Raw genomic sequence first — 20,839 nt, 5'->3', positions numbered from 1 at the left:
CAACGAAAAACAATAAGCTACTGTATATGCCAAGCATAGCAGAGGTCTAGAAAAAGGTGCACCCATGGAGAATTGCATTTTTTGCTTCTTGTGAATGGGATGACTGATGAAATCTTTATTCTCGGACTAGAAAAGCTTAATCCTAGCAGTTTCGCATACTTGGACAGGTAGGCCTATTGAAAATTCGACGCAGGCCCGGACACAGAGTTTGATAGAGTTTCCAATTGTTGGCGGAGTATTATTCTATCCATCAGGTTCTGCTGAATGCAGAGCGGTCCTTATAATGCGTTGCTCAAGCGCACACCCCAAAAGTCGAACCAGCGGCGCTTGATCTTGAAGCTTCACGAAGTCACGCGCTAACCAATCGAGCTATTGGAACAGACGAATGCGGCAGGTGGTGAGAAATATGCCCTAAACCACCATCAACGATTCCCGTTTTCCAGTAGCTGAGCTTTCCTGAATGGTATGTCACCACAAATGTAGGCTAATGGTAGCCTATCCCCTTTATCAGGTAGGTTTGAAATCTTTATCCTCGGACTGACAAAGCCTTGATAGGTTATTCCTGGTAGTTCCGCATACTTGTAGAGGCTCTTGACGCAAGGCCGGTTACCGAGATTGGCAGAGTGAAGTTTTTCGATTGTTGAAGTGTTGTTGCTAGGGAATTATTCCATTCTCTAGGTGCCGCTGAATGGAGAGCAGTCCTGAAAGTGAGTGCTCAGCCTTGTGCCGGGAAGAATGCCCCTTTCTTTACATCAAGCAGATGTTGACATGTTAGAATGTAATAACAGACGAGCCACGCACGAGGTTAAAACACACAGGAAAATTACACAGTGAATCAAGAAGAAAAACTGCAAGAACTCGCTACTGGAAAAAAATGGAGATCAAGAAAAAAACAATCAAACTTGAAGTGTGGCGACTCCTGGTGTTAGACTCGCTCCTTATTAAAATAGAAATAACAAACTGCTGTACAAGAATTCGTTTGTTTGACTTCGAAAAATTAATACAATCAAATACTTGAATTCAAGAAGGGCTTATTTTCCACAGAGGTGTTTTTTAGATAAACGCGTTTGAAATATTTTGGTCATTTAGGATACTTTTGTGGTGGAACTTCGATAATGACTGCTTGGATATATACTGGGCAAACGTATATTTCCTAAAAACTTCACCTGGTGAAGAATCTAAGAGGAAACTATGGAGAGGTTGTACCCTAATTACTGAAGTTGATCCATTTTTAAAATCAATGGAAATATTGACGGGGTATTTTTATGTGTAGGCTGGGCTTGAAAAATTGGCCGTTTTTTCAGGTACCATTTAGACTTCTGAAAAGAATCGGAAAAGCACAGAAAGTGAAATTTGAAAAAAACGGAGTTGGACCCTTTTGAATTCACGTATTCAATTTTGTATGTAGATAAGACAATTCATTAACTTTTTCGCTTTAGTAATAAATACTTATTCGGCGAATACCATATGACGATTATTTCCCCTTTCGATGACACGAAAACCTTTTCAGTTATTAAATAAGGACATAACATTGTTGTAATCATTTATTCAGTGATATAATACGCCTGTAATGTAACCGTTATCTGTCAAATCTGCGAGGTAGTGTGTCATTCAGGGTATCTTGTTCCTGTCACTCGACAGTTCAAAGAACCGACAAGGCAATGTGTTAACTTGTTTATTCGGAGTTTGATTTGGAACTTTTAATTTTGCAAGCCGAAATTTGGGTTCGAACTCGGCAATTTGGCTGAAAATGAAAATATTATTAGCGTTGGCAGTTACTGCCCTCTAAGATCTATTTTTTAAATTTAAAGTTAAATTTAGTTAACATGCTTGTAAATATCACATTCCAGAACAATGTGACAAAACCTGCAACACTGTCATCAGGAAGAACAGCGGCCTGGATGATAAGAACAGATCAGGGATGATTCTAGAGGCCCAGAACCTTCTGGGAACCCGGGAACTAAATCACGGATCTTTTGATGTAGCGCATTTTTCTTAGTAGTTTCTTGATTTGGATCCGCGATCTCATTTTTGCCAAATTATTCTCTCAAAGGCATTGGGTCCCCATAACAATCGAAGATAATTTTTCCTTAATGGTTTCGTACAGGTGTAATGCCGAAGTGTCAAGTTACAAACAACACAACACGAAGTTTGCTGCAAGCGTTACGGGAAATCCATCGATCTGATTGCGGCATAGTGAAGAAAAGGGAGACATTTTCTCTTTGAGTAAAGATGACTGCCGCGTGTTACAAATAGGGATTGAAAACGTCTTGCAAGCATCGGCTACAAAATGGAGGGATCACAACGTTTTATATACAGTATATATGAAGTATGGACAGTAAAACGTGGTCAAACAAAACATAATTTACTAAGAATTCAGCAAGTTAGTCCTCTCGTCGTTAGTTGTGGATTTCTCATTGTCCTTGTCCGCGTTTTTCTCATTGTCTTTTGTCTGATCACTGTTCCCGTCATCTGACGCTTCGTCGTCTTCTTTCGACCCTCCCGAGTCCACCTTGTACAAGCCGCTTCTATCGCTGTTGGCAAGCGAGCGCAACATCGGAGCGTGGTGGACACGGTCGCCGTGTACAGTGGCGTACTTGGCGGCCATTGCCATCAACTGACCGGATGACATGCTCTTGTTCTGGTACCGGAGATGAGGAGCCGGCCTCCGTGGAGGAGCCAGGTCCGGATGACTCTGAGAAATGCTATACTCTGAATCTTTCGATTCCGGATCCATGTCGTCAAAACCGCTGTTATTGTTACTGCTGCAGGATACAACATGAGCGGAAACCACCGACTTCTTGCTCTGTATCCTGAAAGAGAATTGAACCGTTTATTGTAAACGTAAAAACAATGTCCGTTCGCATCAATCAAACATTAAAAACGCTGTCAGTTTGATCAACAGATTACAACGACATTCAACAACAACAGATGACGAATAACTAAAATCAATAGCGGTCATAAACCGGTTTACACTTGTAGTGCTGAAACACCTAGTGCTAAATTTTGGCTGAAAAACCTGCAAGACCCTGCATGAAATGTGAACAGCTTACGCCATACCAAGCAAAGTCAGAATATTTTTAGATTGATCCATAGTTTTAAGACAGTAGTTTAAAGACACTGAAGCAATGTTAAAATAATAATTTTTGCTAGCTGAGGCTATAAGTCTTGCACTTTAAGGAGGGCGAGATACTATGGAACAGTTGGATAAAAAAACACAATTATCTTCTACTAACGTCAATCAATTAAGTTAAGTCTCATGATATAAAATTAGTATCCTCGTGATCTAAAAAATCTTGTTATCTATAATGATTGCTAGTAACCATCACTGACATAAGAGTTACAATAATCAGTAGCGTCAAGCTTATTGTATGCTCAAGCACTTTGTATGGCTTTCAATGATAAATAGTTTTCCCACGATCACAATGAAGTGTTTTGTTAATAAACCATGAGAGTTGAGACGAAAGATCTGCAGGCCGCAACAACACATCGGGTGGTATCACGTGGCTTGAAGGATGGGGTAGTTAGACCACTAAACACTTCTACAGCATGACAGAGGGGAGGAATACCTGATCAACGGAGAGTCGTGAGGAGAAGAGGTGCTCCCGTCTTCAATTATGCTTCCTTCCTCCGCCATCTTGGTTGCTCTCACAGCGTTCAAGAACTGCTTGCGTGTAATCTGTGGAAGAAAATACCTCAATATACTACAAAAATATTCCAATGGGTTCGATGGAAACCTGATTGTAATTATGGATGAGGACAATAAAGATTTCCAGAAACCATGTCCCAGAAGATAAAATGACAGCTTCCTGCAAGTACAAACTGATGACAAACGTGTTCCAGGATGATACTCTTCACATTGTTTATAATGAGTCCTGATGAACACCCGTTCATCAGGACCATTATCGTGTCTAGCACGAGTTGCAACGTTCATCTGATGAAAGTGAAAGCAAAAGCAACAATAAACAGGATGGTTTATTGCTTCATTGACGTTTCGCGCACCATGCGCATTATCATGGTGCGCGAAACGTCAGTGAAGCAATAAATCAACCTGTTTGTTGTTGCTTTCACTTTCACCAGATGAACGTTGCAACTAGTGCTAGAAACGATCAAACTGTGACGTGACAGATCTGTCGAAAAGCTGTAGGCGCCAAAACGTAAGTTCCTGGCAATCACAAAATTTGATGTAAACAATCATCACCTCAATGATTATGAGAATCTTTCAGTGATAATGATCATCTCACCTTCAAATATTTCACATCAGAGGTGGCAATGAGGTCATAGTCGGGCAAGAAGGGGTGAGGATGTCCGACGCTGACGTCACTTGCTGCGGAAGACACCGCGGAACTGTGCGAGGGAGGCAGAAGGGAATCGGTGTGGTTATCATGGCTACTGGTGGCGGCATGCGAAGCGCGAGTCAAAGCTAGAACAGAGAAGCCTGTTGTGTAACTCCATCATTTCACCAAAGCTGGGCCTTTTCATCCTTACTATACTCGCCTAATCCAAGTTTGTACAATTAATTCGCAATCATAAGGGTTGAAATTCCATTTTGAAACGGCTTTTTCAAAAACAAATTTATCATTGGTTGAAAATCCCTCCCGCAGAGGAATAATAACATGATTTTTTAGGGTTTTCAATGCATATCATCCACACAGTTCAAATAGTACTGAACAAATAAAAACAATCATTGATCAAGATAAAGGAATCTACGCAGTACTAAGGTATGCTGTATTAAACGAACTGCGATAAATCCGGGTTTGCGATGAAGCAAAATGGTCTTACAGTTGGTCCTGGTGTGTGACTGCTTTGATGGGAGAGTGGTCGACGGAGGGGCTGACGGGGCTAAAAGGGCCGGAACGCCGTAGCAAGAGAATGGACCTCCTTGGAACTCCAAGCTTTCACGGCCGACGATGACGTTTACTTGCCCCTTGAAAGTAGAGATACAGTGTTACAAAACCTAAGTGGCAAAATGACGGTTTTCGGCCAAATTACAACCTTTGCATATTGATTAAATTCAAGGAGTATGTGAAAGAAGCAAAGTTCAATCCTTGTAGAAGCAATGAACCACTAACGTAGGCCCAGTTATCCACGCTGCCAGTTCGATGTACAGTAGTTGAAAGTGTAAATTGTTCCATCTTCTGGATTGGATAGATGAATCGACTTTGGCAATTTACAAAAAATAAGCGTCGTATTCGTGCGTGCTTACTGTCAAAGTCTAGGCATGTTATAGTAGCCTAGTAGCACTTCTTTGTTTCAACTAATAATACATTCCTGGAAGCGAATCATTTAAAAGACCGTGGTGTAGCCAAGTATACGTGTAGCATTGTTGCAATGAAGTTCATCACGTATTAGCCTAATGAAACAACGAATGATCTAACCTCTAAAATAAGTACAAAGTAGTCGGACGGTTTGTTCTTGTGATAAATCAACATCTTCTCCGACTTTGGATCAGCATCATCGATGTTCAATTCCATGACGACATCTTGCTTCAACAATCTCAGCAGGACCTTGTCAGCGATGACTTTGAAAGGTTCTACTTCCGCCAGAAGGAACCGGTGGGCAGCTAGGAGAACCTGGGGGGACACAATAGGCTTCCTACCCTCTCCAGGCTGCACGGCGAACAGTGACAAATCAACGGGAGTCTTTTGACGCATCTTGTTCAGATGCTGCTTCTTGTTATCAGCTGAATAAATTAAAGAATTTATTGGTTTTATGATATTGTGTTGAATATTTTTTTTATTTTTTTTATGAAATAATGTTATTGCTTTTTAATTATACATTCAATAGTAAAAGTCAATCGTTGGCAAACAGACCTCAACCAGAAAATCAGTGTTTTTTTACAATGATTAAACGTTTTCAAATGTCAGTAGACATAAAATTATTATGACATGAATCAATGATGTTTGTCAGTCAAAGATTCTGTTGTACGAGTGTTGGGCCAAAGAACAATCATTCAGCAAAGTAATCCTTTTTTACATTGATTCAACGTTTGCAAACAAGATATTGAAACGTACTGTAAACATCGGTTTCATCAACTATCTCGGATTTTATGATTTCCTCAATCACGTCTTCCAACGTGATAATCCCAACTACCTCATAGAAAGGGTCGCCAGGACCTTCGCTATTCACCTTCTGTACGATGGCCATGTGAAAAGTTCCTGGAACAGAGAATATTATGGAAATTATTTATTCATGACGTGAGCAGAGTGCTGCGCTAAAGATGCTTGAGTGTTTCCTTTCGTTGGTTAAAATTTGAATAATGTTATTTAACCTGATAACTTTGTTGATCATTATCTATTCATTTATAGCAGTGGTTATTAACCGGGGGGGGGGGGAGGTGAGGGGGGGCACGGCAGCCACGCCCCCGTTGTGGGGCGTCCAACACTTTTTATGGGGGAAGCGAGCTTTCCAACATTACTTAACCTTTTTGGTAGTAATTTCAATCTCCTGAACTAAATTTGAACCATAGGCATACGAAGCCGAGTAACGTGATCAAGTTTAACATCTTCAAGTTTATTACAAGTAGAAACACAAAACTACGCAACAAATTAAGTATCGAACGTTTTCGACATCACAAGATGTCCTCTTCAGGAATAATATACATACAACTTAACTACATCTGAATAAAATACAATGGTTAACTAAATCTATTAACAGGAAAAGACAAAAACTGCACGGTACTTCTGACTAGCTCAAACTCAACGATAGGCTCCACGAGAATCAAAGGCAACTGCATCAAAAGGTGTTAACAGATCACATGATGTGGTAGAAAGGCAAGGTGCGAAAAAACTAATTTTAAAATACAGAGAGCAAGAAAGACGAGCCGCAAGCATACAATTGTCTGTTCAAAAGTGGATTGTGACGTATTATGTACAAGGCTTCCAAGATCTTAGTTTGATACTCAGACCTGCCTCTGGACATGATCTCAAATTGCTTGATAGAAACGTTGTTTTGACATTCTGTACATGAGAAAATGTGATTTTTAATTGCGCTTTTCTGTACAGAATTCAAATTGAGGTGTTCCCCAGCTCTAGTCGATAAATGTCTTGTTGACATACCGATGTATGTCAGGCTTGCATCACGCAAACAACTGAATTAAATTCAGTTTCTAACGTTTCTATCAAGCAATTTGAGATCATGTCAAGAGGCAGGTCTGAGTATCACACTAAGATCTTGGAAGCCTTGTACATAATACGTCACAATCCACTTTTGAACAGACAATTGTATGCTTGCGGCTCGTCTTTCTTGCTCTCTGTATTTTAAAATTAGTTTTTTCGCACCTTGCCTTTCTACCACATCATGTGATCTGTTTAACACCTTTTGATGCAGTTGCCTTTGATTCTCGTGGAGCCTATCGTTGAGTTTGAGCTAGTCAGAAGTACCGTGCAGTTTTTGTCTTTTCCTGTTTATAGATTTAGTTAACCATTGTATTTTATTCAGATGTAGTTAAGTTGTATGTATATTATTCCTGAAGAGGACATCTTGTGATGTCGAAAACGTTCGATATTGTTGTGTAGTTTTGTGTTTCTATATGTAATAAACTTGAAGATGTTAAACTTGATCACGTTACTCGGCTTCGTATGCCTATGGTTCAACAAGACAAACTCTCTACCGAAGCTCTATGAACTATATTTGTTTGCCATTTATATTTTTTAAGAACTGGAAATTACAAGCAGGGCTATATGTAGAGAAGCTTTTGTCACCCTTGTTCTGCAATCGGGTTTCGTTACACGGGAAAACGAAGAGTAAAATCCTTTAACACTCATTGCGTTATTTATCGAAGAGCCTTAGCGTCCAAAACTTTGCCTCCAGTAAGGCAATGAAGGGTATCTTGAACGGGGTGTTGAACTTAATTATCAAGGAAGCCAACTTCGCAAAAGCAAAGGGCTTTATCAAAAGCTGGAGCTCTTGTTTTTTTCAATCTGTGTAAGGGGATGCAGCCTGATTGTAAACAACGTATAATTTGGCGTATTTGCCATACGAATGATTGATGATTGTCCAAAAAGTACATGCTAATTAGACGTTTTATATTTAAACTAAACATCCGGAAAATTCGAGGTAGCAAGGAAATCCAATGAACTTTAATGGCTCAAGTTCGACGCTGCACTCGCAGATGGTAACTTTAAGTTTGAGTGCACAAACTAAGCAAAAGGTCATCTAAATATCTTGAAAGCAAACAGCATAAAAAAATTTTCAGATGCAGATGAAAACACGGAAGCCAATCAAACGTTTTTTGAAGAAGCACCAGAAAAATTTTCTGCGTGAAAGTTCAACCACAACCATGGAAGAACTGGAACCAGAGACTGTTCAGGCTGAGAGTTGAAGACTAAAGCAACGTTCGCTCTGAAGATGCGCATTGTCATGGTGCGCGAAACGTCAGTGAAGCAACAAATGAACGTGTTTATTGTTGCTTTTACTTTCACTTTCATCATATAAACGTTGCAACTAGTGCTAGAAACGATAATTGTCCTGATGAACACCCAAACTTTTCAGTATTCAGACTAAAGCAACGTTGCGCAGTGCATCAAAAATCCAGTTGCTTGGAATAAATTTCGAATACCTTACTAATGCGTAGCCTACCGTGGTAAACAAAATGTATTACAATTGGTATAAATTGTGTATCACAATTGGTGTATGGTGTTACAATTGTTCAAAACCGAGGGGGGGGGGGGGGGGGGCGTAGAACATGTAATCATTGTTAAAGGGAGACGTGCCAAGTAAAAGGTGAAGAACAACTTGTTTATAGTTATAGCTAAATTAATCCCAAATCCATCAAAAAGATAAATTTATCTTTGTTGTCAAAGTCTGTTTGCCTATTTATAGACAAATTACAATACGTAACGGTTTGCTTGGTTTTCATCAGCGCTGAAGGCCTTTCTACAGACTACAATATTCACTTATATTTGGAAAGATTACAATAAAACAGACTACTGGACGGTTTCATATATGGCCATTGGCCATACCAAAGTGTGACTGAAATCACTTCCTGAATATGACATCATAACTTATCCACTCGCGTGAAAGGTTCTCAAAACAGGACTCTAAACGTGATGAAGCCGAAGAATACTGCCCAGATAGCAAAATACGTCATTTTTACATTAAAAACGAACGGATTCCATTAGCTGGGTAATGATATAGTGCCGCCACTGAGGAGATAGAACCATTATGCAAATTCTCAGAGTGCATTTCGACAATTTCAACGCAAAAAACCTTGAAATTTATGTGGCTGTATGTGATATAAACATTTATTCATCAACTGATTGTTAACACGTGTAAATAAATAACAACTCGTCAAAAGGGATCTCTCGTCTTGTTACTGTCAAGAATAACATCTCAATACAACTACCTCAGATGATCTAAGGACGACTTTTGAATAATAAATTATTCAAAATCCTCTACAATTACCTCAGCATGCAGCTTCTAAGTTAAAAAATAAAACCGGTTGTAACAAAATATTAATTCACTAACTGAAATTTATTTGTGGGAAGTTGGAACCCTTGCAAGTTGGTCCTTTTCTGTGCGGTGCAATACAACTATACAAAGTGCAATACAAAGTGATTGGAAGATTATGCTGTTGGATGGGCAACTACACTAAACACAATGTTTTAGTCGCCATCGTGTATGGAAAAGTAGTGCTAAACTTCACTGCACAAACACTTCGTTCTACCGGAAATATAACTCACTTTAATGAAAAGAACATTGTGCAAGCGCCGTTGGTCCATGACCAAAATACACACACTTTTGTAAACAAAAGTTGGCGTAGGGAATTTCCTGTCGTTGCATAGACACAGACCAGAGCTGGAGCTTTTGTTGGGCACCAAACAGTTGATTAACCAGTTTATCACTAATTTTGAAAATATTATTCTTTGCAAAGGCAGGGGGGGCAATAGCTCTCACAAAACACAGAAAAAATAACTTTATTCGTGATGTAATGGCAAGGTAGGATTAATGTTGACTTACACATCATTGTATTTTGTTGAAATCGTCCCCTCCTAAGGTTACTTGCTAGATCCGCCCGTTTCAATATGAAGCAAAATTACAGCTAAATCAAATTATTTTTGTTTGTGTAGACCAGGGGTCACCAAACTTTTTTCTCTGAGGGCCGGATTGCTGCGAGATTAACAGCTGCGGGCCGGATGCAAATTGCGAAAAGATGTAGGCTACAACTATTTAGAATCTCCATTGACTTGAATTGAGCACAATAAATAACAAAGTCAGCGGTGGAATAGCAAAGTTGTGATGAAAATTGAAAGCTTGCGGGGAAAAGTTATCCCCTGCTGTGATACACAACAGGGCATCGTGCTCTTGAAAAAACATTACATCTTTCCAAATTTGGCCTAAGCTGTCCCCAGAAAAATCATTAGCAGGTTGCGTGTACCTCAACAGCAACGTCAGTCCTTTACAAAGTTTGGTAACTTTTTTCCTTAACAGTAGTGGAGCTGTTATTTCCGCAGCACGTGGCGGCCGAATGAAATCAGTTTGCGGGCCGGTTACGGCCCGCGGGCAGTAGTTTGGTGACCCCTGGTGTAAACTGTAGATACAGAATTTTTAACCGCATTTCGAATTCAGATCCCAAAATGGCAAGTTTCGTGGAAATACGTAAAACTACACTTTTCAATGTTGCCAATTGCAATCCTTCCGAACACGGTTAATCCAGACAATTACAATAACTTGTAGCAGAAATGCGTCTTATTGTAAGGCAACAACCCCGCATGTCACGCGAGCACACCCACGACTTTAATGACGTCATACATGCCATATTGTTAGTCAGCAGTTTGATTATTACTACGAGAAAAAGAGGGGAGTTTTTAGAAGGGAATCCTGTTAGTTTCACAACTATAATGTTAAAATTAATTAATATAATCAATGAAACATCACATGAAACTACACTGACGAGCGCTGTTAAACCTGAATACACTACTGCCCAGTGCCCACTGCACTGATATTATACAATACACTATTGCCCGGTGCCCACTGCACTGATACAATACACTATTGCCCACTCCACTGACAGAATACAATATTGTCTGATAGCTTGTAAGCAAAAGACATGGCTGTTTTAACAACGTGGTCATGGTCATGAAAACACAAATAGAAAACCACACAATGTCAACTGTAGAGATGTGATCCTTCGTGAATGATACGCCGGACACTTGCTTTACCAATTAATGCACTGACATTTCCAGTTGTTTGTTTTACTCAACTTACGCAAAAAATTACCCATTACATACATAAACCTCACTGTGTTAAACCACTTGTAATCATTCTTATATAGAAAAAGAAACAACGAAGTTGCAAATGAAAAACAGGTGTTAACAATAACTCAGGGGTGCCTATAGTTTAGTAGCCACAAGCCGCGAGTCTTGGCCGGCCACATTACAATTTTCAATCATTTTTTTAAAACTCGTCCTAAGCTCTAAGGCTGTGTATTCTAGAGCCCAGATGGGGCCGCACTTTGGGCACTGCCGCAATCTGGATAGCTTTTAAAGGTGGACTTTGATATCATGCAAACTGGTAAAAGAATAGTAACCCACTCTTGCTGCAGAGTAAAGTCAATATACGTTGATCGACGGAGTTTCAAATTATCATCGGCAAAAGAGAAAACTGTACCTCCAAATGCAACAGACCAAAGTCGCATGCCTCAGTCAGCAAATCAGTCTCTTTTCAAATTGCTTCAACGTCAGCACAGTCAAATCATTGTAAAGAAGGACTGATTTGCTGGCTGGAACTGAAAAATGACATGACATCCTGGTCTTTTCACAGAAGCAGGTTGTTTGTTTGTAAAATGAATCCAATGTTTTGTTATGCGACAGCAACTCAGTATAAAACGCAGTGTCATTCCATCCACAGCGAACAAAAACTTGCCAGTGTGACGTGGTAAGTATAAGACTTTCTCTGTAAAGGTTATCAGCTAAATGCACATACTAAGCAGCCAACAAACTTATTTTCAAGTCCTATTTCGTGCCACCTCACTATGAAAATCTCTATTTAGCAAATACAACGCAAAGCTATAATTTCAACCTCTACATTAGTAAAAAGCAGTTGTCAGCAAGTTACCTCAAAACCAAACTTGTGTGCCATGTTCAGTTGTATATTACTTTCAATTTTTGAACTTATAGAGTTACCTAGTTCTTCTTAATGAACTACAGCAGTTTCTCAATGTATGTTTTATGCAATTTCACAAGTCTGTTCAAAAGTCAAGTCCGCGTCGAGTACTTCCAACAAATGATGGTACCCGTGTTTCAATAACTTGCATTAAAGATAAGCCCCACTGTGCGAACGATTATATTATGCTAATTCAATTCGATAATATATCATTGATATGTATTTGGAGAAAAATTCGTGTGGATTTGCAGAAGTAGTAACAAATTGATGGCAGATTAAATCATCACAATGGTCGTTTCGTTTTGCTAAGAAAGCTTGATGGTTTCAATGCGGACAAAATGAATTCAATCAACAAACATTATTTCCACCTGTTTTGAACTCTTCCAAAAGCTTATCTAGGGTGATGTCATCGAAGACAAAATTGAGGGGGTGCTTGTAGTATTTGCAGAGTGTCCTCAGGGGAGTGCAGTCATCAGGATCAATAAAAGCTAAATCTTTAACGAAAAGAAGAGATATGACATTGGTTTTCTCTTTATCATAGACAGGAATCCGCGTGTAGCCAGTGGACATGATCTCCCGTACGGTCTGATGATGGAAAAGAAGTTTATTTGTAAAACTATAAACTCTATAAGTCTTGGGACAATACACAAAGAAAATTGCTTCAAATCACCTCAAAGTCCAACACAGAGGAAATGTCAACCATGAAGCAATCAGCGATGTGCGTCATCACTTCGTGGACGGTTTTTGTACGAAGTTCTAGCGCTCCTTGGATGATATTCACTTCTTCTTTAGCAAGGTCGTTGTATGGGTCTGTAACCTGAATTGATGACATTCCATAAAAATAGCTTCCTGAGTGGAATTAATTTTCGTTGATTCATCGTCAAATGACAGAAGTACAGTACAATGATCTATCATCGTTCATGGCAAGTGCATCTTCAAAAAAAGGGTGCGATGTTTTCTTGGTCACGCATAACTGCGTGAGATCATTCCAGCAAAACAAACTTCTTTATTATATCACTTTTACGTTAATGGACAATGAAGCAATGTACAACAGGAGCAGCAAAAGAGGCTTACCATCCAACTTACTACACCGTGCATTCTAGGTTGAACTAAACGAAAGATTGGACACTTGCACAATGTACATGGATACTGCTTTTCGTTTATCATGCTACAACAAAGACAATCAACAACAAACATAAACATAAGCAGACAACAAAGCAGATCAAATTATGAAATGATAACATCAATGAAACTTTGATGTGTTAAAACGTACGAAGACAAATGAGTGACCATCCAGACAGCAAAATTGGTCATTTTACATTGATTCAACGTCTGCAAACTTTGAATCAATCTAAAAATGTCGGACTTTGCGGTCTAGGACGACAGAACCTATGCCAGCACTTAGTCCAATCAAATATTAAAAGGATCCCTGCAGCTCATGCTACATGTAATTATCGGTATTTTAAAAAACAGTTGATTTAAAAATATAATTTCCCACAGGTCACTTCGATTCTATTCATAGGAAAGAAAATAAGTCAATTGAAGAGAGGGATGGACCTATGCGAGTAAAAAAAAAACAATAGTTCAGAACCAAACCAATATAGTAAGAGAGATGAGATAAGGTCACGAAAATCAAAAAAAGAAAAAAGGTATTGAATGTTTTCATGAGTTGGCAAAAACATGGTGAAGCTTGGAATTCTTTTGTCAACTTACACATTTTGGAATGGAACTTTAAAAGGAGTCACCGCAAAAACGAACTTCCTGTTGTATGCACAACAGTGGAGTTCTGAAAACGTGTCTTTATACAAAACATATTGCCACTATAATAAAGCAAACAAGTGTACGGTACAGTTTGAACGTGTAGTGCACTGAACTACATTAAACACAAGTTGCACGTCTAACGCAGAATAATCTGGTAAAAAATTGTATGCTCGCACATTAGTTGCACACTGACACTTCAGGTAAATATGCAATTTAATGTTTTGATAATTACACGAAATCGAAATCTCGGCATTATGTCATGATAGTAATAACGATAATACCTTGAGCATTTCTAGCAGTTTCTTCCTATTATAGATAGTTCCTATTTCTTTTCCAAGTATAACATCAAGTATCTTACTGATGGGATAAGACACAAGGAAAGTTATCACCATGAAGATCTTGGTCAGCCATATTGTGTAAGCGCCAACGTGTAATCCATACCGTGAGCACAATGCTTGAGGGACGATCTCTCCAAAAATAACAATCCCTGGAACAAATCATAAACCAATAACCAGTAACCACCAATGTCCTCTGATGTACCAAAACTATCTGAGGAACAAAGTTGGAAGATTTAATCAAAAAATAAACAACCTAAAATGTAGATACGAAACCCATGTTCAGTAAACGTTTCGAAAACTATATAGTCTTCTTCTAGTTTTCGAAACATTTGTTAGGAAAGTTTAAAAAAAAATATCAGTTTCTTTCTGTGCACAACTTCCCAAAACATGTTGCCAAAAATTTTATTTACTTTAGGCGTACCAGCACTGCAAAGGCATCGTATATTACTTGTGTAAACGCGTATATCTAGTTGTACAAGCGATAGTGTACAAAACACTAATAAAGACTGATTTTTTTTAGAATCTTATTGTGTTGAAATAATGGCTTGGCTACAACACAGGCAAACATAACAGGATGCTATCAGTTCAGCGACCAACAGCAATAGACATATGCAACAATGATGACATCATCTGCTAACGCACAGCGATGTGCATCGAAACTAATTAGTGTCGTCACTATCCCAATTCGAGCTTGGAACAAAGACAAGATGATCATGATCACAACGTGCAACACGTTACATGCAGAGTTGCAGACTATGACGCAACAAAGCAACGTGGTGACCCAGAGATGTCACATGACTCAGACAGTGCCCTGATCAGTTTTTACTCAGACAAATCTTAAAGGTAATTTAACCACAAAAGCATTTGACACAAAACTAAACAATTTTTCTGAAAACGTGTTTAAATACAATTTTAGTAACAGATTTCCTTGTTGAATCACTAGCACATAAATTCAAACAACAACACGATAGTTGTTAGGATTAAGAGAAAAAATAAATAAAGTAGAGATTTTCAAAAAAATTTATATTCACTTTTCTGACAAGAAAATTTATTGACATGCAAGCACCAACAAAACGATAGCATATGATTCTTTGCCATTTACACTACCCAGTTGGCAGTGCTTCAGAATGTGTTACTGTTTACAATGTTGCCATTTTAACAATTGTGTCATAGCATGTTTGAATCATTGCTAGTTGCTATTGCTACTTTATTCTGTTCTTGAGAGACAATCAACATAAAATACAAGTGTTGATAATTAATCTATTAGGATTGATAGAAAATGCCTACACCACACTTGTATGCTAATAAACGTTAGAAATAGTAAACTATGCTAAAAAAGAACTTTTGAATGTTTTAGTAGGTATTGAAAGTGTGACTCAAAAATATGATATAAGAAAATTTGGTGAAAATTAATTAATTTGAAAATGAGTTGACCGCTTTCATTCCTTTTGGTTCCTTTCCACTCACACTAAAATTTAAATCGCATGTTTCCTACAAAGGAAGAAATAAAGCTTACCTGCTGTGGAGCCAACGATGGCCCAAACTCCTGTGGTTAAGTCGCCAAGCAATATGGTGAGAGTGTTGTTAACTAATACATTGCCAAGTAACAGTGTACACAGAAGGAAATTTCCTTTTTTACGAATGGGATAGATGATTGAAGAAAACTTTTGTTCGGACTTAGTTCCAGATTTCATGATAATTTGTAGTTCCATTGGATCGAGTGACATTAAGCCAAGGTTCAAACCAGAAAATATACCAGACAAAAGAAGCAATACGCCGATTATAATGATCTAAAAAGTAACAAAACCATATCCTTGATCTATCAATGGATCAGATTCTAAGTTGCACAAAAGTATGTTATCACAAATTAAGACAAAACTGTAAAATAAACAACAAATTCATGCAATGTAGATGTATGGTCCATACCTTCTGCAGAGCTGTTTTAATGAATCATAATTATGAGATTTAAATTTTATGTGAACAGATCAAAGATCATCTAGAAAATGTTATAAAAAAAACTTATGATGGAAATTATTGACAATCAAACGACTGAAGATACTAAAAACATAAAAGTTTCATGACATTACCTGCAAAGGCAATGGTAGCAAACTACCAGGTGGTTCTGGAGGTGGAGGCTCAATTACTATAGACAGCCACTTTGCTGTCCCCTGGTGAATGTACCGTGACAAAGCAGGGTCACCTGATTTTACACAGAAATAAAACGTTTTTTTTTCCGTCACAGAAAAAATAATGTTGACAAGGCCAGAGTTTTCTGTTGCATTATAGATTTCAAATGGATCGGAATCTTTTGCATCATCACACAGTTGGCCATTTGCAAGTGGTTCCTCAACCAACACAATCTTAGCAAGCGTGGCATTTATATCAACCCCAAACAGCCTGAGGGTATTGTTTTGTTGTGCATATATTAAAGGAATTCCATCGGAAGTGAAAGTTCCATTTTCTGAAAATAAAAATGTTCATCATAAACATGTAGAGTTGGAGATATGACTGAGAACAGTGCTCCACACCATTTTCAAACATTTAAAAAATCAAAATTTGCTACGATATATATCCTAAAATGCAAATTTAATACAAAACTTTACCAAAAAAAAATCACAATGGATGGCCTGGTTTGGTTGGCTTGTAATTTTAGATTTACTCAGCTAATTGATTGATTGATTGAATCTGTATCCTCGGACTGGGAAAGCTTCTTGCAGAGCTTAATCCTGGCATTCCATGTTTAGATAGAATGCAAAAACTTTAACTTGGTTTACAATTTGGTAAAGAACTTCACCAGACCAACATCTTTGACCAATCATTTTGTTGTGATCTTCTTTGACAACAGGTTAGTCATGTTTCATCAGCTGTGACCTTTCTTATGAACTGCTTCCATTTCCATCTCTTGTATTTGTTATCCATTTGGGAATGCTTTTTAGCTTTTAAGTTGCAGTAACCATGACTAATAATAATATTTATTTTTTTAAGTAACAAGAGACCTCATTTGGGTTCATAACCCATAGTTTTTTTGTCGTATTCAGGCTTATGCCCGGTGGTTGAAGATTTAGTTTAAGTAGATGTGAAGGCAAGGAAGCCAATCTTTGTATCCACCTTTGTGCATGCCTTTAAATGTCCTGCTAAAACACAGCTGCATAGTGCATACTCTTGAGTGGTGCCAAACTGGCTACACAGCTGGCAAACCCATAGTTCAGGGGCTTATGACTCAATGTGTGAGTTTATAATAATGATTAGAGGAAGAGGCTGATGCTATTTGGAACTCTAAACTAGAGTTGTAAATGCAAAAAAAACGTGTTTTTTTTCAAAAAAAACTTGGGCCCAAAAAAAACACACGTTTTTTGTTTTTTTTTCATATTTTTCTGGAAAAGTTGCAATTTTTTTACAATTTGCAGCTTAGTTTCATTATATTGCTCTTGAAAAACATTAAACTAGTAAAATTGGTTTTATTGGTGTGCTGGAATTCCTTAGTGTGTGTGCTTGGCAGCAGCGTAATATGTTTTTTGCATAGCCCTATACTCGGAATGGCCCGTTTCGGTGAGTCCGATTCGGTGAGTCCGATCCCTTAACGGGGGATTTTTTCAATTTTTTTTTTTAAATTATCGGGTACCGTAGCCTAATTATCATTGCCGTTTTAGGATTAGGGGTTACGGGTTAGAGGTTAGGAACTCACCGAATCAGACTCACCGAATCGGACTCACCGAATCGGACTCACCAAATAGTAGCAGACCCCCCTATGGCCTACACTAACCTACGTTGTTTCACTTTCTTCATTCTCAGGCATGTTTGTGGCAGTAGACCTGACAAACATTGAATTAATGCAATTTGATACATGACATAATGTAGATGAGTTAATTTCTTTTTCCTTTTATGGAAGTGCCCTTTATGAAAGGTAGCCTACGATTTAGTATACCGGTAGGCCTACTGGTTATTCTTGTACGCACTCAAAATGGGTTGACGAAATTTTGGCAAAAACAAGAGGGCAGTATTCAGAACACACATTACCTTGTTTGTGGTAAGTGGAGTTTTTCAGCACTGCTCAGTGTTCACATAGTGAATAAATGCTTCATAATACTTTTCCTGACAAGAATAAAGTTTTACCCATATTCCCGCAATGCAGGATAAAGATACAAAACAAACATCAAAGATGAAAACTTATTTTATTTGGGAACTACGCTGAAGTAAAAAGGAGTGAGAATTGACCTCTTGTCGTTACGCACCAATAAAACCATGATACATAACTTTAATTTTTTTTTTCTTGGGTAGAGGAAAGATTGATGAAAAGTTTGGCAAAAACAGAAAAGTGCTAAAGTCTCAAAGTCCTGAAAACTACAGTAGTTCAATTTGGATAGATAAGTGCAACCATACTTCTTTTAAAAATGTCTATGACAGCACAATGGTGTGATTAAGGGAAAACAAACATGACTATGACATCACAAATGAGTATTTCAGGGGAGTATTCCATTCAACCTCATCACAAAGGAGTATTTCATTCAACCTCTTCAGGGAAAATAAAAAACATCAAAATGTTTCCATCTTTCACTACATTTAAATGTTATTTGGGCTAAAAGTTGGGACTTTAGCACTACACTGCTTTTGCCAAACTTTTTATCAATCTTTCCTCTACCCGATTAAAAAAAAAAAAAATTTTAAAGTTACGCATCATGGTTTTATTGGTGCGTAACGACAAGAAGTTAATTTCTTTTTATCTGAAAAAGTAGTTGCCAAAACTTGTTTTAATGTTCATAAACAGATAGCCCACCCCAGAAAACATGAGGTAGAGCTAAAAATGATCCAAATATGTTGAGCGGTTCTTGAGATATTGCCATTTTTCTATTGCTCCTTATCTATGAAGCCACCTAGTGGCTAAGGTTACTTCACGTATAACTTGAGAACCGCTTGTGTGATTTTCATCAAGTTTGCACCAAATGCACATCAACTGGAACAATCTCTTTACGGTGTACTGGAAAAGGTGTGGAGTGCTGGTCAAAAGTGCCTTTGTTAAGAAGAAAAACTAGACACTGACCACCTGGTCCTAACATGCCCATTAACCAAAATCCCAGGTGGCTTCGAAACTGCACACGAGTGTGGCACTGCATTTAACAACTGGCTCGACCAAATTACAGACAATACTTGAGATGTGCCAACCATAGGACACTGTTACTACTATTTGAGACAGTGAGAAATCTTTATGGCTCGTGTGTTGAGACTTGGGATCTACAAAATTGCAATGAAAAAATAGACCTATACCAGACATATAATCTGATTTAAAGTAAGTTATACGAGTTATGAGACTGTTTCTTTGTTGAAAGAGACGCTATTGCAATGAGTTTACCCTAATTGCTGCATATTGTGACATTTAATGTCAAAATAGGTAAAAAAAAACAAAAAAAACAAATAAAAAACAAAAAAACAATAAAAAACAAAAAAAAACGTTTTTTTTTAAAACAAAAAAAAACGTTTTTTTACATCTCTACTCTAAACCAAATGTACGACGTACGTCCTTTATACTTCTTTCAAATGATAGTTATAGTATGATTATATACTAAATTTCACACCACTGCAAAAATCATGATTTAAATTAAAAAAATAACTTTTTGTAATTACCAGTGTAGTCAGATTCTCTACAATTTTCCAGTATAAACTGTGCCAAAATCTTATTCAATACTGCAAGGTGACAGTAGTAGAAAGTTACCTCAAAATTACACAAAATACAAATACCAACATTTCATAACTACTATTGAGACAAGCAATTTATGCTAGCGACTTGGCTGACATCAAGTGTAGCAACTCAGTTTTTAGTAAAATTTGACAACTCACATACTGGCCAAAACTATACATGTAAATTGTCATAATCTGTCATATGATAAGAAGTTCTATATGTTTACGAAGAAATGTTACAATGTTGGTAGTTTAAAACTTAACAAAATTGAACTAGCTTAGTATATGCACCACAGTCATAGTACAAGAGTATAAGCAACATAATTTCACTAACCTTGTCGAAATCCCAGTAATTGAAGGCCAGAGGCAAAGTTAAAATTATTAAAACAGAGAAGGGAAAACACAAGAATGTAAAAGTTAAAACAATTTGTTTTCCTCCATGAGAGCCATATACCCATTTCAAATAAACAGGCAGAAATTACAAATTCACTTACAATTTCACAACAGAATTAACACTTCTTGAAGTATGTCTGTATCTAAATAATAGTGAAGGTATACTGTTAAATAGGGTGACTGTTTCGTTTGTGTTTTACTTGATCATCAACACTGTAATGAAAAAATGCCCTTTTTTCATAATGTTACTTTTTGGCTCATAACTTTGTGAAGCTTTTGAATGGCATCACTGGTATGCCAGCATATTTAAATGGTTTGCGACTACATTAACTTCTCACTTCCAATGGCTGTATAGCACTAATGACTATAGCACTAAAAAAAAACAAGAAAAAAAAACAAAAAAAAAACTAATGACTCTTCATCTGCATAAAACTTATCACCGTTCACAAACTTATGAAATTATACCACATGCGAAATTGGTCACATTTAATGATGCTAAAAGATGTTTTTAAGTTATTTTTTCACTTAAACCTTCTTAGTTCTTTTGTCCCACTTGAACTCATTTTGTT

General features: G+C 37.6%; 1 protein-coding gene across 1 annotated transcript; it reads right to left on the bottom strand.

Annotated features, from left to right (window-relative positions):
* Positions 1 to 769: 769 nt before the first annotated feature.
* Positions 770 to 20,361, bottom strand: LOC145781971 (metal transporter CNNM4-like). Its single transcript, XM_082593685.1, has 12 exons — positions 20,212 to 20,361; positions 16,292 to 16,665; positions 15,721 to 15,994; positions 14,148 to 14,353; positions 12,776 to 12,922; positions 12,474 to 12,690; positions 6,015 to 6,158; positions 5,379 to 5,683; positions 4,783 to 4,927; positions 4,245 to 4,423; positions 3,570 to 3,679; positions 770 to 2,813 (listed from the first exon to the last, which is right to left on the bottom strand). Exons 1-12 carry the CDS (start codon positions 20,333 to 20,335, stop codon positions 2,369 to 2,371), a joined length of 2,670 nt encoding a protein of 889 aa, XP_082449811.1. The 5' UTR covers positions 20,336 to 20,361; the 3' UTR covers positions 770 to 2,368.
* Positions 20,362 to 20,839: the final 478 nt, after the last annotated feature.

Source organism: Aplidium turbinatum, chromosome 13 (assembly GCF_918807975.1).
Source record: "Aplidium turbinatum chromosome 13, kaAplTurb1.1, whole genome shotgun sequence".
Classification (NCBI taxonomy): Eukaryota; Metazoa; Chordata; class Ascidiacea; order Aplousobranchia; family Polyclinidae; genus Aplidium; species Aplidium turbinatum.
This window is presented reverse-complemented; position numbering and strand designations above follow the sequence as displayed.